Source organism: Montipora capricornis, chromosome 3 (assembly GCF_036669925.1).
Source record: "Montipora capricornis isolate CH-2021 chromosome 3, ASM3666992v2, whole genome shotgun sequence".
Classification (NCBI taxonomy): Eukaryota; Metazoa; Cnidaria; class Anthozoa; order Scleractinia; family Acroporidae; genus Montipora; species Montipora capricornis.
In genome coordinates this window covers 75,627,350-75,642,349 of record NC_090885.1, presented here as the reverse complement: position 1 = coordinate 75,642,349, position 15,000 = coordinate 75,627,350, and the positions used below count along the sequence as shown (strand labels likewise).

Below are 15,000 nucleotides of genomic sequence, written 5' to 3'. Positions count from 1 at the left end.
GACCGCGCGCAAGCTGGGCACAAGTATGGCGTGTAAGGGATGAACCGCGCGTGTTTTTCTGATTTTTGTGACGTCGTGTTACCAAATTTGTAAAATTAACTACTAATTTTCTCGCGTTCCCTTCGGTAATTTTGTTTGAAATTTGGCTCTTTTCTAACCATATACAGTTTCTATCAAATACCCTATATCTCTTAAAATCTGTCAGAGCTAGTCGAATATATTAAAAAAAACGACAAATTACAGAATATTGCCAAAACCGTCTGAACGACCTTGACTTTTTATCACTTCAAAATGTCAGACAATATCATTTCTATAATGTGGCAAAGAATAAAAAAAACATTCACCGAAGAAAAGTATAAATATTAAGGAAATTAGGCCAAAAATAAGAGTGTATCTGCTTGTCATTAGACGTGATGTTGCCGTGGTAACGGCCATGATCCAAAAATTGACACCCCAAAATTAAACCTTATTATATTGGTACTCATACTGGTAAATCTCTACATGGAAAGTTTAAGAGAAATTAACTAGGTTTCCTTTTGTAACTCGTGCGATACTCTAGAGATCCACGTTAAAAGCTAAGAGCCAAAGGTTTGTTTATTTGTTAAACATCACACACTTACCACCAGCATTAGGGCGTAATCGAGGATCGTATGAATGCAGTATTTCATTGATGGTGGCAGATAAATTGACAGCTTCCATTCGACTCCTCTCAAAGTCATCCTCGTTCTCGTCCAGAGACCTTTAGTAAAGGTATTGAAATATGAAATTTACACAAGCTTTACATTCGAAGCTAAGAAAGCACGCAAATCTTTTGAACTTTCTCTGCACTTTTATATTTAGAAATTGTGTGAACCTTAAGAAAGCTTTATATTGCATGCAGGTGTTTCTTCCAGTTGTTACTCTTCTGCACCAGGGTCCCGGTGAGAGCTAAGGCCCTGGTCACAGGGTACATGTAGATTAGCAACGACAACGGCGACCACTAAAGGCTGGTTTTCACTAGCGACGGAGTCGGAGACGCAGTCGTAATCAGAAGCGCAGAGCGATACGATCTAGTGAAAATCAAACTGTCGGAGTCGGAAGCAGAACACCGATTCCGCTCATGACTCCGTTGCTTATGATCCAGTGAAAAAAAACTGCATCGTCGGAGTCGGAAGCAAAAGCGGAAGAACAAACCAATCACAATCTTAAATCTTAAAGCCTTAAAGGCTGGTTTTCCCTAGGAACGGAGTCGTAAGAGCGCTTACGACCTAGTGAAAATCGAAGATCGGAGTCGTAAGCGGAGTCATAAGCTCGACGGAATCGGAATCGGATGAATTAGAACGTTCCCATTTTCTTCCGACTCCGCTTATGACTCCGTCGCTTGTGATCCAGTGAAAACTAGATTGTCGGAGTCGGAAGGAGAAGCGGAAGAACCAATCAATCACAATGTTTGGAATCGATCATTGTGATTGCTTTATTCTTTCTCTTCTGCTTCCGGAATCGGAGTGATGGTCAATATTTACAAGGTCTTTATTTTACCACACCTAGAGTACTGTGCTCCACTCTTAGTTGGGTTATCTTCTGGTCTTTCCAACAAACTGGAGCTTACTAATCAGTATGCCATTAGAACCCTTTTGAACATGGCTAAGTCAACCCCATATAGTGACTTACTTAACTATGTTGGTCTAAAGACCCTAGGGCATCGTAGATATTCGCATGCTCTCTCCTTATTTTACAAATGCTTATATAATATGGGACCGAATAATATTAGGGAGATGTTCTTATTTCGTATTAATGAATATGACCTCAGAGGCTTCTGTAAACTAAATCAGCCTACCTATAATAGTAAATTTCTGCATAGGTCATATCATTACATCATCTCAAGACTATGGAATAATTTACCTGACTATGTAAGAAGAGCCACATCTCTTAATATTTTCAAATCAATGCTGGATGAGGTCAAAAATAGGACTGTTTTAGAGTCAAAAATAAAAACAAATAGTCCATTTTACAGTTGTGTGCTTAGTTACCTGGCCTATGAATGAAAGTGAAGCTGGAGTTGTCCTTGCTTTGATAGAAACCTCACTGCCTTTCTTATGTAAATTCTTACTAATTAGCATGACAACAACATCATTAACATAAGAAAAGGAGGGAGCTCTGTATCCTAACAGGGTCAACACCAGCCTCACTTTCATTTAAAGGCCAGGTAACTAAGCACACAACTGTAAAGAGGTCTATTCCCCACTGAGAATTGTTACGATCCAATTGATTTAAGGGCCTTATAGATGGAAATATGTCATCCTTGTAACTTCAAAATAAAGAAGACAAAAGAGAGAAAGAAAAAGAAACTAAACAAACAATTGCAAGGGGGAAGAGTATTTAAACGGAAAGAGGTTGTAAAGTATCACGGGAAAAAAGAATGAAAATATTTGCTGATTTGGTGGTATTAAATAGCTCTTCAAGTGCTGTTATTATATTTCATCCGGTCGCTCATGATATTCAAGGGGTATGAACTGGTAAATCTCCATTCCTTTGGGCCCGTGACATGTTGTGCCAGTACAGGTAATGATTATAAAGAAAATTTGACTTCTATTCAAACACAGAAAGGTTTATTGAAACTAGAAGAAAAAAAAAAACATGGAAATTTTGATACACGTGTTTTTCAAGACGCTTTTAAATAGTTTCATAATTCATAACGCTTATTAAAATTCAAAATCAGCATCAAGATTAGGGAAACTAATCGATGAATACTTAATTCACCAGATTCTGATAAAAGGAACATTAATTAAACGTTTCAAACGTAACAGGCTTTCGTATGCAATATCATCCAATTCATTTGACCAACTGTTTAACTAAAAATACCCAACTTCCTGCTTACCTTTCTTGTCGATTGAACGTTGCAACACCGTTACACGAACCTGCAAGCGCCACCAGCAAACAGGACAGAAAAGTTTGCATAAGATACACGGTCTCCATTCTTGAGTTGGGTATTTTTGCTTTGAAATTGAAAGAAATGATTTAAAACAGCGTCGAGGTCAAAGCGACCTTCAGAAGGATTTATTGTCTCCCTAAACGTTTCACTGACTAAAAGTTCTTAGTCATCTCAAAGTCTCTCCAAAATACTTCTCCAGAATTAGAAATACTTAAAATAATGAGTGGTTTCCATTTTAACATGTTCCTTCGACGACTGAAGACCAAAGAAAATTGAAAAACAATCAATTAGTCACCGCACTGTTCTAGTCAAATTGTCGACTTATTAATAATGAATGGTGGGACGACATCTGCACAATTTTGAAAAGAGTTTGCCTACTTTATTGAGGTAAAGCATCATTATCTAACTTGAAAAAATAATCTATCAAATCAAGAAATGAGGATATGGTACCAACACGGAAACTAAATATTTACCATGCATGATACTAGTAAGCAAAACTGAGAAAACATTTGCAATCCTTTTAATTATCTTCAATACTTGGAAGAAAAAAAAATTTTGAGTTCATCCCGAGACAAACAAATGTACCGCTCAGCAGTACTTTAGGGACAGGATATTTTGCAAGTTCGCTGGATACCGTACTTGAAACAGTATGATTGTCTAAACAAGTGTTTCTTCCTAATGATGCCCATTAAACTTGGCTTTCATATTCGACAATCTGCTAGAAAAGTCCATTCGAACGAAATCGAAACCAATTTTTTTCCCCAAATGCGGCACAGGTTAAAAACAAACGGTTAACAATAAGAATACAAATAGGTTGAGGTTTAAAACATCCATAAGTGTAAATCAATTAAGAATACAAATTAACAAGCGGTTCGGTTGATTCAGCGAGGTAAAATATTTTCGAGATTTTTTCTAACATTATGAGGTACCGTTGATGGGAAGATTTAACCGTACTGTTTATTCAAAAAAGACAATAAATAGTGATTTTAAGGCTGAAATAAGTGCCTTATATCGTCGCCATGGTAACGGTATTTTGGAAGAAAATTTGATGTGAAAAATCTATGATGGGTACTTAAAGGGGCTAGGTCACGCTATTTTAGGTAATTTTGTTTAATTTTGTTAATTATGAGCTCTAAACGTCATATTGGCAGAGCAAGAGTCTTTCATTTGCAAAATCACGGGCACATAACAACTGAGAATGATTTTCAAGCTTTGTAAATGACATTTTGATATAGACTGATATAAATTTGAAAAAAGGTGGGCCGACGTTTTTCAAATTTACCCAAACTCAATCCATTTCAATCCTCTCCAGTTTTGTCCATACATGTCCCTTCTTGGCTTCCCTGTGTTTTGTTAGAGTTCTTCTATAGTTTTGAACAGTTATTTTGATATTTTAGTTAATTCTATGACCATTCGATCAGTGCTGAAAATGCCTAAAATAGCGTGACCTAGCCCCTTTAATACCCTGGCCAAATTTCGCTTTAATATAATTACCTTAACTATATTTAAGAACAGAATATGTTCATTTGTATGATGAAGGGAGAAACTATTTCTTTCGAGCTATCGCGAAACATTTTCCTTATCCGCAGTTTTACCCAATGGCCGATCCAAAGTTTTCAATGCACAATGCTCCTTAAAAGAGTAAACAAGTAATGTGCCCATCAATGAAGTTCTGCAATATATCCACAACAAGTTTATTAAAAAATACGCAGGGAAAGGAGAAGTTTAATAAATATCCATATTACTCACGATTTAAACAAACGCCAAGGCTTTCAACTGCAGATAAATTTTTTGAAAATTGTTTTACTTAACTTTTTACAGGTGTGAATTCAACATCCTTATCTTCCATATCCTAATTACACGATTTACTAAATTTGTCGATCGTTTTCATTTGTCGTTAGTTGTCGTCACTTTCAAGTGAAACTCGTCAGTGTTACAATTTGACTTGCGCCACCAGCCTCACAGAAAACTCATCCAAACTGTGGCAAGAACAGACGTGGCAACCACCAAAACTTCGCGTGGCGTATCAGTTTATTTTACCCAAGGTTTTTTTGTTAAAAAGAAGAAGAAGATCCAAGAAAATTGTGTTTTGGCTTCTTTTGTCCATCCAAAAATCTAAAATAATAAGCAATCACATTGTAAGGTAACTATAGAGGTTGATCTCAGGGAGAGACAGCAAAGTGTGCTTTTTAATACCACGATAATAAAATCGTTCAAGTTAACACGAAGAAAGGAACTCTGTGTATGTACTTTGCTTTTCCGAGAAATGGTTGTAAAGAGGAAAACAGGAAAACAAATGCCACCGTTGAAACCTTAATGGTCTGGAACAAAAAGTGCGAAATTATCATCTCTGAGGAACAGGAAGTTTCACATCCTTTGTTATGCTGCATTTCCATTGTCACCCAACCCATCGACGTTTTTGGAAAGTATTTCCCTCGTTTCGCATTGATCGATTATGACAACAACTGAGTATAGTGCACTCAATGACAGTTTCTTCCGCCTTAGCAGCTGATCTGTCGTTGTTAATTAAATTAGTTTACGGGAAAGCCTTATTTACCACAGTTCTGGAAAACCCCTTCAAGGTTGCTTAATCTAGATAAGTTGACGAATTTAAGAAGAATCTTTTTGTGCTTACAAATACTGTATTCTTGCAATCGGTAAGTAGAAAAAGAGAACGAGATATGTCATTGTTCATAAAAAAAAATGTAACGATTTCCGTAGCGTCAGAACAGTTTTTTTCTACACAAGGAAGACAAAATGCATCTCGATTTACTCGCTAACGGCGAGCAGACATACAAGGTCAATAGTAATGCTGAATTTAAAATGGGCTGAAATATCTTAAAAGGGATTGAAAAAGTATACAGTAGAAAGTGTAGTTGTTTTCTAAACATTGCCGGCCGAGCAATCCTCTTGTACCAATTTGTCATCGACTGAAGGTTTTTCAGCAGTGCATGCTCTTAAAACTAAAATTGTCATCTGTGAAACTGTCTAGTAACTTTTTTCACACTAAAATGTGCTTTAATTTACAGCTTCAGTTTTCTATTAAAGTTTAACTGAAATCGAACATTGCACTGAGGAATTTCTGCTTGCATTTTGTCTATTTGCATTCAAACTTGACTATAGAAGGCGTCTTGTTATACACGATTTGACCTCACAAAGGAACAGAAATTGCTATGGGAAGCTACCTATCAGAGTTTAAGCCATTTTTTTACAACCTACGAAGGTAAACAATGTGGGGGATTGATAGCTGCTTGAACCAGGTAGAGTGCATATTCAACCTGGGTAAAATCAGGATCACCAATTTAACGTTAAACTAGGTAAAAACAGATTCAACCGTATTTGACTGACTACATATGTACTCTTTGTGGGTCTATTTTTCTACAAGTAAGAAATACTTTTATAGTCACTTAACCTCAAAATAAATGTATCTAAGAAAGAAATTGACGTCGCAGTTCTGCCATCCCTATTGTTATTTCCTTTTTTTTTTTAACTTGATTAATCCCAGTAAGGGAAATTTTTATTCAAGTGGGGCACATAATTATTTTAGCAAGTGAAATCTCATGTCTCATGGTAAATGAACACATGCATAAATCCACTATGTAGCAGATTTATGGCACCATCTCGGTGCGGCAAGCCTACTTAACTTCGATAAAATAAATAATTAAGGCTTCTTTAAGAGATCACCTAGCGATGGGTATTTCGTACATTTAAGATTGGAGAAAAGTAACCACTGAAAACAAGAATTTCTTTCCCCCTCTCTTCTCTTCTCTTCTACTCTACCAAAGTTCTACATGTTCCAGCACTGGGCCGGCAAAGTCCTTTTTGACTCATAGCTGTTCTCTTCATGATTAGTTACCGTCACTGTGTGAGTTTCCCACAAGAAACCTATGAACATGGATTTGTGAGACAGGGCGTAGGGTTTATAGTCCTTAAGCGAGAAGACTTTAAAGTCTAACCATTTGCAGATGAAATTACAAAGGCAGAACTTTTTCCTCAGTTATTTTAAGATCCTCAGTGTTGATCCGGCTGGGGTTCGAACCCGCGATCTCCCCCATGGTAGTCCAGTGCTCAACCAACCGAGTTATCGGTGAGCTCTTGGTGATCATGTATTTCTCTTCTCTCGAGTTGAATTGTCTTCTCTGCCCTCCTAGGTTATCAATGGCTCAAGTCTTTTCGATGGATGTTACGGACAGGAAATCACCAGTGAAATTCCTCGTAGTCGAGGTTTGTGGGCTAAGAGTTAAACGAAATCAATTCTCGCCGAGATGCATATGCAGCTGAACAGGAAAAAAACCCCATACAATAACATTTTTTAAGATGACGTAGAGGGCATAACATGCTGCCCTACGCAAGTCGGTGCTCATCCCCAGAAAGAAAGAAAATGATAATTTGCATCAGGCATCAGTGTCGGTTGCCTTACTGACCCCACGCAGACAAATCTAATCAGGTTTGCAAAATAAATGGATGAACAAATTAAGGGCTTCCCAGTTTGTTTTAAATAATTTTATAGGAATTTTTGCATATCATTTCATTAAAATGACAACTTTTTCTCCACGACTGAAGATGGCGTATTTGCCACAAGTGAGGTAAAACGGCTATAAACACCATCTTTTTAGACGTGTCCAATAAAATTGCGAAAATGTCGTTGGCAATAGTGTACCTTAATCTTTCACTATATAAACCGCTTACAACCCATAATTCCCTAATTCGCTCTAACGAAGGATTCGCTCGAAACATCAACTTTCAAATTTCTTTATAGTGGTCAATTTACCATATCATCTTAGTTGAGAAACCCATTACTGTGTTAGCCGTACTGTTTCGTCTAATCAAAGTTAATGTCTAGCGCTAAAAGTGAACGCTGTTGCAAGATGAGACTCTTTGGTTACTTATTAAAAGTTTGGGCTGGATAGGTGAACATTTTGCCAGACGATTATTGACAGGCCTGCACGGACTCCCTGTGTGATTTAATTGTAGATGAATGTAGCCTTCAGTGGCTGAATTAGTGACAGGCCTATACGGACTCCCTGCATGATTTAGTTGTAATTGAATGTAGCCTTCATAACTTAGCTTTAACTAGCCTGTCTGAAAGAGATTTACCTCTTCTGTACGATAGGATGGGCGGATTCTTGAAGATAGTGTTCAGCAAAGGCTGATTTTGTATTAAGTCCCAGTTTAGCATGAGTATATTTTTAAGGTTACCCACCGATGGGTGGTATGTTGTGACAAATGGCAAGATTCGTTTCCGTGCTTTTGCTTTTTGTTGGAGTGCCGACTGTCTTCCGGCGAAGCTGACTTCTGATAACGTTGTTTGTATCATCTTGTGAGGATAGCCGCGCGCAATGAGGCGCGATTTAAAATTGGTGATACTGTGACTAAAGGCTGTTTCAGAAGAGTTTGTTCTAAGGAGTCTAAGGGCTTCACCTTTAATAAAACCTTTTTTCACGCCTGGTGGGTGGCTCGAAGTAAAATGTGTGTACTGAAAGGTTTCATTCGGCTTGTAATGTGTTCGGATGTCAAGGATCGATTCGTTTCTGAATCTTTCTCCTTTAGATATGATTGTGTCGAGAAATGTTTTTTTTATCTCTGAGATTTCAGCCGTGAATTTGATTGTAGGGTGGAAGTTGTTAGCTTGTTTTATGAACAGGTTTATTTCCTTTATGTTGGAATCCCACAATGAGAAAATGTCGTCAATGTAACGTTTCCACTTTATTGGTTTTGTGTTGCTTTGGTTTATCAAGTTTGTTTCTATTTCCGCCATGAAGATGTTGGCAAATGCAACTGCCATGCATTTTCGTACCCATTGCAGTTCCATGGGTCTGGAGGTAATTTTTTCCAATAAATTGGAATGAATTCTCTTTAAGGATAAGGCAAAGCATTTCTTTGAGATGGTGGGATGGGATGGGAGGGTTGTAGTTGTGAAAATTTTTGTATGCTTTGCATACTGTTGTAATACCTTCCTCTTGCGGTATGTTTGTATACAAGCTTGTTACATCCATAGACACCAAAATAGTATTTTGAGGGACCTTTGTCTTCTCTTCAAGTTATGAAGGCTACATTCAATTACAACTAAATCACACAGGGAGTCCGTATAGGCCTGTCACTAATTCAGCCACTGAAGGCTACATTCATCTACAATTAAATCACACAGGGAGTCCGTGCAGGCCTTTCACTAATCTTTATCCACTGTTGAGTACAAATATATCTTAAAAATGAAAGACAATCTAACACATTTGGCCTTATTAAAACTCCTACATCGCTAGTTTTTAACAGTAGCATCTTCAGCGCCATCGAACTGCCAATATAAGTGAAATGGAAAGAACACAGATTCCACAGGTTCCATTGCAAACGAGCTTCTTTTATTTATAAAGAGAACCACGATTTGATCCGCAACACACAGAATGACGTAAGTCTCCGCGTTGACGCGACAGTAACAACGACAACAACGTGACAAAACTAAACACACCCTGATTTATGTCCATATTATAAGATGAAGTAATTCTCTCTTTTGTCTCTTATTTGAATTCCCTTTTCAGGTGCTGCTTGTAATTCCATTAGCGCACGCATTGTATTCTGGGGCAGATCACTATTGGCCTTTAGATGAAATAAGCTATTCACGTGTCTTCAACTGGCGACAGTGGAGCTGGATGGGGACTGTTAAAGGTATTTAAACGTACTTGAGCGTACTTTTCATTGTTCGGAGTGCGAGCTCTTAATTTAAACTTAAAACAGGTGGAAAACTATTGAGGCTAGGAGAAATTGATAGCGAATAATGAAAAGGTTGAACATCATTGATGTGTCGAGAACGACACGGGCCGAACTATGAAAGTGATTTTTTACAATGATTGCAAAATTCTCGCACTCTCATTGGCTAATTTTTATTAGTAAATTTTCAGCTCCGACTATTGCATTTCTAGCTTTTTGATTGGCTAAAAGACTCCGACTATGAGCCAATAGTCGAAGTTTTATGTCATATGGAAAATAGTGCGCTAAGATGCTCTTTCCGGACGCTTTGTAAAATTGTGGAAATAAAAATCGGCGGCAAAACCCGGTTTGAGAATTTACTAAAACAATTATTCCATTCACCCTTGTTGGATATGAAGTGATTATAACCAACTCGCGCTACGCGCTCGTTGGTTATTTCATCACTTCATATCCAACTCGGGCTCATGGAATAATTGCTATTTGTCAATAACCGGACAGACACATAAATTCAATTTATGCAAAATTGACGCGATATTGGTGGCATCAGCTTGAAGAAAATTGAAGTTTCTCGCATTTTTGTCTTGCTTTCTTGTGTTTTGACTTAATTTTGATCCCTCTGCCTTTTTGTTATTGTAAAAAACAAGTTGATGTCAGTTTTTCATGCGTCTGTCCTGTTATTGACAATGAATTTCGTCATAACATTGTCAAAGTTAAAGGTATTTATGACGCATGAAAACTGACATCAATTTGTTAAATAGATGGCAATAACGATAACGATAACTATAACGATGACGATAACGATGACGATGACGATGACGATGACGATGACGATGACGATGACGATGACGATGACGATGACAATGACGATGACGATAACAAACAAAGTTCCGAAGAGCTCGAGCACTATAGTAATTGAGATGACCGTAAATCCAATCAAATCATGAGAACTTAAAGCGATCAATTAAAAAGATGGCTTTCCTTGAGATGGATAAACCGTATAACCAGTACAGAGTCTCGTGCAGCAGAGTAGAAAAACCAGCAATCCAACTCACGTGTCACGTTGAGCGTTTAGGCCGGAAACCGACCCCGGGCTACCTAATCATACATTTCAATTTACACGTTTGTCCAAAAATAAAGTTCAATTCCTCGGTACAGAAATGTGGTCCCTATTTGTCTGTTAAAAGAAACCACCAGGACTATTGCTTTCTGAGAAAATGTGTAAATACGTAAAGAAAATGTTATTTGTTTGTAGGTGATGCTGAGATCACGTGGTCTCCACCTCGACTCACCCTAGACCTCTACGGTGATGATTCTTGGGTAGATTTGGGCTCAAGATTCAGATCCTGTTATGTTGATGTAAAATTTTGCAATGAAACTGGCCTTACCATTGCATTTTGGGTAGCTTTTCGCGAAGCTAAGGCAAAGCAGGGATTGATTGAGTTTGGAAATGGTGCGTGTGGGGTCAGCCTCATTCGTACGCATGACGGAGAAATGAATGCCACTATTAGAAGCTTCGAGCTAAACAAGACTTGGAGTGTGTCAACTGTAAATGCAAGTGTAGGGAAAGATGAGTGGCATCACGTGACACTGACTTGGAACTTTACTGGGGAAACTCACCTTTACATTAACGGAACAAGGTAGGAATATGGATCCCTGATACAAGCTTTCCAAGTGCGCTTTTAATCATCGTCATAGCTAAAAAAGGAATGCAATTTTGTAAATTTTGCTCGGATTCATTTCTTTAAGGTTGGATGATGCACAGACAGAAATAATTTCCAATGCTACATGTCCCGATGCTAACTGTACCTGTGATTGGGCAATGAAAGTTGGTACAATGACACAACCAAATTCCGGTATCCAATCATATTCTTCCCTGAAGCTTTCTAGTCTGGTCCTGTGGCATTATGCCCTAAGTCGCGAACACATCATCCATATATCCAATGACGTAAGAGGTAAGGACAAGAGAATATGAGATGACAGAGAAGAACCCCTGTGCCCTATGATAATTATTTGAAATTTATTTTTGGATCGCCCCTGTTGTTACCATGACAGCGTGGTCTACTTTCACACCGATTGACCAATCAGCATGACACAAATAATTCGGATCGGAAGAGGGTCTCATATGGGGAATTCACTCTCTTATCTCATTCTCGGCTTGGTAAGGAAAAAATTTAGAATATGGAAATGATAACAAGGAATATTGATATCACGCGCACTCTCATTGGTCAATAGCTGTGTTTAGGTGAGAATATGTAAACACGTCCGTAACATCACACGAATTTTGGTTGGTTATGTGTTGTCAGACGAACGTTTTGATTAGCTGGTAGGGAATATGAGCGTGTATCAAGAAAATCTGTTTCAATCAAGAAGTGAAAAAACAGCATTTTCCTTCATTTGTCGAATTATTATTGAGAAATATTTTATAAAAGTAATAGAAGACTTTTTCCGTGTTTACATAGGCTCATCTAAACACTCAGGGGAGTTTTTAGATGAGGCTATGTAAACACGGAAAAGTCCTCTATTGCTTAATTAGAATATGTATAATTTATAATATATTTAGTCACTTGGAAAGATCGGCGCAGTTATGGAGCAACTTGAGCTGTTGCGAAAGAAGTCTGAAAAATCCAGGCATGTACGGGATTCGAAAGAATGACCGTGCGATTGTGCTACACTTCCAAATGAGTTTTAGTAAGTTATTAATCAGTAAGACTCGTGTAACTTTACGCTGTTCCGTTTTTACTTTATTTGATTACCTAGAGGTAATTTAACATCATACCAACCTTGTTTTCTCAGTTCTGAACTGAAACTAACGAAGGATCTTCTTTTTGCTGTGACTTTACTTTACTGTCATAGTGCTTCTAACATTAAATTAGTTCACAGTCCCTTGGCTATTTTTGCGTTTGTTTAGATCATTTGCAGCTGAGAAGTGGATGCCATCTTTATTTGCAATGGCATGCGCGATCTGGGAAGAAAGAGAGAGAGAGAAATACCTAGCTGGCAAGGAGCGGGGGAGGCAGACGGGAGAAATGTTTTTTGTTTCCGTCCCCATGCAATACGATATATTATGAAAGCCATACTTTCTGCTCATCTGGTTGATTGATGGCTCTTCTCGCCCTATTGCAAACAAAGATGATAGCAGTTAGTGGAGGCGTACGATCTCGACAAGCGAAAGGAAAAATAGACGACTGTGGACAGTTCAATAAATAAATAAATAAATAAATAACTGAATAAACAAATAAACAAATAAATAAATAAATAAATAACACACATTTTAAATTTTTTTTAATATTCTTGTCGAGGAATGTCTTTTTCATACAAGGGTTGCTCCAGCTATTGGATAGCCAATTTACAGTTCTGCTACTACATCCAACCTTTGTGGAAGAAAACATGGTATGAGGCCAAACAATTGTGCGACTCGTATCTTGGAAATCTGGTCAGCGTGGGAAGCAAGGAAGAGTATGACTTCCTGGAACATGAGTTCGGGAATAAAGAAGTTTCCTCTTGTTTGCATATTGGGTTACGTGGTCACACTGGGAGCTCTCGTCTATCTTGGTTGGATGGAAACGTGGGAAGTTTTTCAATGCTAAATTTGAGCTATAATAAAATAAATGAAATGGAGTCCTGTGTCTATCGCGATATGGATGGACTGTGGTACGTCGGCAACTGCAGCGAGAAGTGTGGCTTTGTCTGTAAGAAATACCGAGGTAAGTTGTGCATTATCTGTGTTTGGGTTGAATGATCTTAGACTTAAGAGTATATAGATCATAGAGGAGCAACATTAATGGCAATATTCTGGTGGACATAATTTGAAGACTTACTTATGACTTCCTGGAACATGAGTTCAGCTCAGTATTGCGCGATAATGAGATAACTCATGCAATGTAAGCTTATACTTGCCTACTTAATCATTTGCTACTGTTTCTCAGGTGGGATGTTCGGAAACGCCGAATTCCACTGCCGGGTTAGAAGACACGACTACCAACTTGTCAATCATCGTTTTTCAATTCATTGGGTGCAAAATGAACTGAACTGCGCAGTTGTGTGCCTCATTTATGGTTCACTCTGCAAGTCATATAACTACAATGAAGCACAGAACATTTGTGAATTGAGCGAGTCTAACCTACAGACCCACTTAGGGAACCTAAGACTCAGCATTGGATACCAGTACTGTGAAAGAGTCTAGTAACGGCGTTTGCACACAACGAAATGACACTGTCGCTTGTCAAATCATTGCAAAATAATAGAAGAAAGATAGTTCAGTTTTCAATGAATTTCAACACATTGAAAACGAAGAAATTAGGACCACTCTTCCTCGTAATATTCCGCTTTGAACACGGATTCATCATTAGGGAACTTATTAAGCAATGACAACGGCGACTGCAACGAAAACGTCATACATTTGCATATTTAGTGGGGAAAACCAATAGCTTTGCATGCCCTGCATGTGCTTTTTTCATTCTATTCATTTCTTTGCCGTCGTCCTCGTAACAACAACGTGAAATAGCCAAATTTGAGGTGTTATGAAGAACGTCAGCATTTGTGTATAAATTTTCATATTTTCTCCCCTAAATTAAGCGCCGTTCGGACCATCCAGTGTCACTTCTTCAGGAACTACCACACCCTTGTCATATAAAAAAGGTTGAAATAGTCACGAATTTGTATTTTGAGGTGACGTTCTCGTTGTCGTAGCCGTTGCTTAAGTTCCCTATTGATTTTAAGGGGAGGGGGTGTGATCTTATTTCTCCTCTTCCTCTATCAAATGGATTACACCACAGGGCACCATTTTGCAGGGGGCCCTTTTCAAGGCCAGGCCCCAGTTGGTCATAACTGTATCCGGCGAATAAGTTACTATCCGACAGTTTCAATCTGTGTAAAGATTTCATTATTTGCTCAATAAATCGAGAATATGTACTAAATACAATATGAACATTCAAACAGAATACTAATAGGGCTAATTAGTATTCTGTATCAAATCGATACAGAATACTTATTTGAGAGCAATAATTCATTATTAATTCCTAAACCCCAGTTTTTCCCTGCTACCTTTTCAAGCCCTCCCCGAGCTTTCAGACAGTTACAGTTTGTATTGGGTTTACAGTGATATTCATGTGACTCAAATTGCATTTTTGGATTGGTTTACTCCTTCATGAATTATTAATGAGCTTTATAAGAACAGTATCGTATGAACTCTTGTTCTTAGGCCATCGTTGCTTCATTAAGAAAATAATACAAACAGCGGTGATAAACATTGCATTCCAAACATGCATTTTCACTTTTGAAAATGTATGTTGACTAGCATACGAACTCGTCAAGTTCTATATAAAACGATGCTTATCACCGCTTTTAGTGTTATTTTTTTTATAAGAACATTATAGCCCATCTAAGTT

The 15,000-nt window shown here is 37.9% G+C and overlaps 2 protein-coding genes across 3 annotated transcripts in view; one reads left to right on the top strand and one right to left on the bottom strand.

The window, feature by feature from the left end:
- Positions 1-739, bottom strand: part of LOC138041643 (gamma-aminobutyric acid receptor subunit beta-3-like) — a 15,952-nt gene extending 15,213 nt beyond the window's left edge. The window contains exon 1 of the mRNA XM_068887400.1: positions 621-739. Coding sequence (XP_068743501.1) covers positions 621-699 — 79 coding nt within the window. The 5' untranslated portion in view covers positions 700-739. The remainder of the gene's footprint in view (positions 1-620) is intronic.
- A 1,740-nt stretch (positions 740-2,479) lies between these two features.
- LOC138041642 (uncharacterized) overlaps positions 2,480-15,000 on the top strand; it is a 12,594-nt gene continuing 73 nt past the window's right edge. The window contains exons 1-7 of one of the 2 annotated variants that reach the window (XM_068887398.1): positions 2,480-2,541; positions 7,063-7,135; positions 9,445-9,571; positions 10,866-11,250; positions 11,360-11,565; positions 12,913-13,317; positions 13,540-15,000. The exon at positions 13,540-15,000 is cut by the window's right edge and continues 73 nt beyond it. In XM_068887398.1, coding sequence (XP_068743499.1) covers positions 2,525-2,541; positions 7,063-7,135; positions 9,445-9,571; positions 10,866-11,250; positions 11,360-11,565; positions 12,913-13,317; positions 13,540-13,796 — 1,470 coding nt within the window. In that variant the 5' untranslated portion in view covers positions 2,480-2,524 and the 3' untranslated portion in view covers positions 13,797-15,000. Of the gene's footprint in view, positions 2,542-5,463; positions 5,569-7,062; positions 7,136-9,444; positions 9,572-10,865; positions 11,251-11,359; positions 11,566-12,912; positions 13,318-13,539 lie in introns of those variants that run through there. The other variant, XM_068887399.1, reaches the window with a different exon arrangement.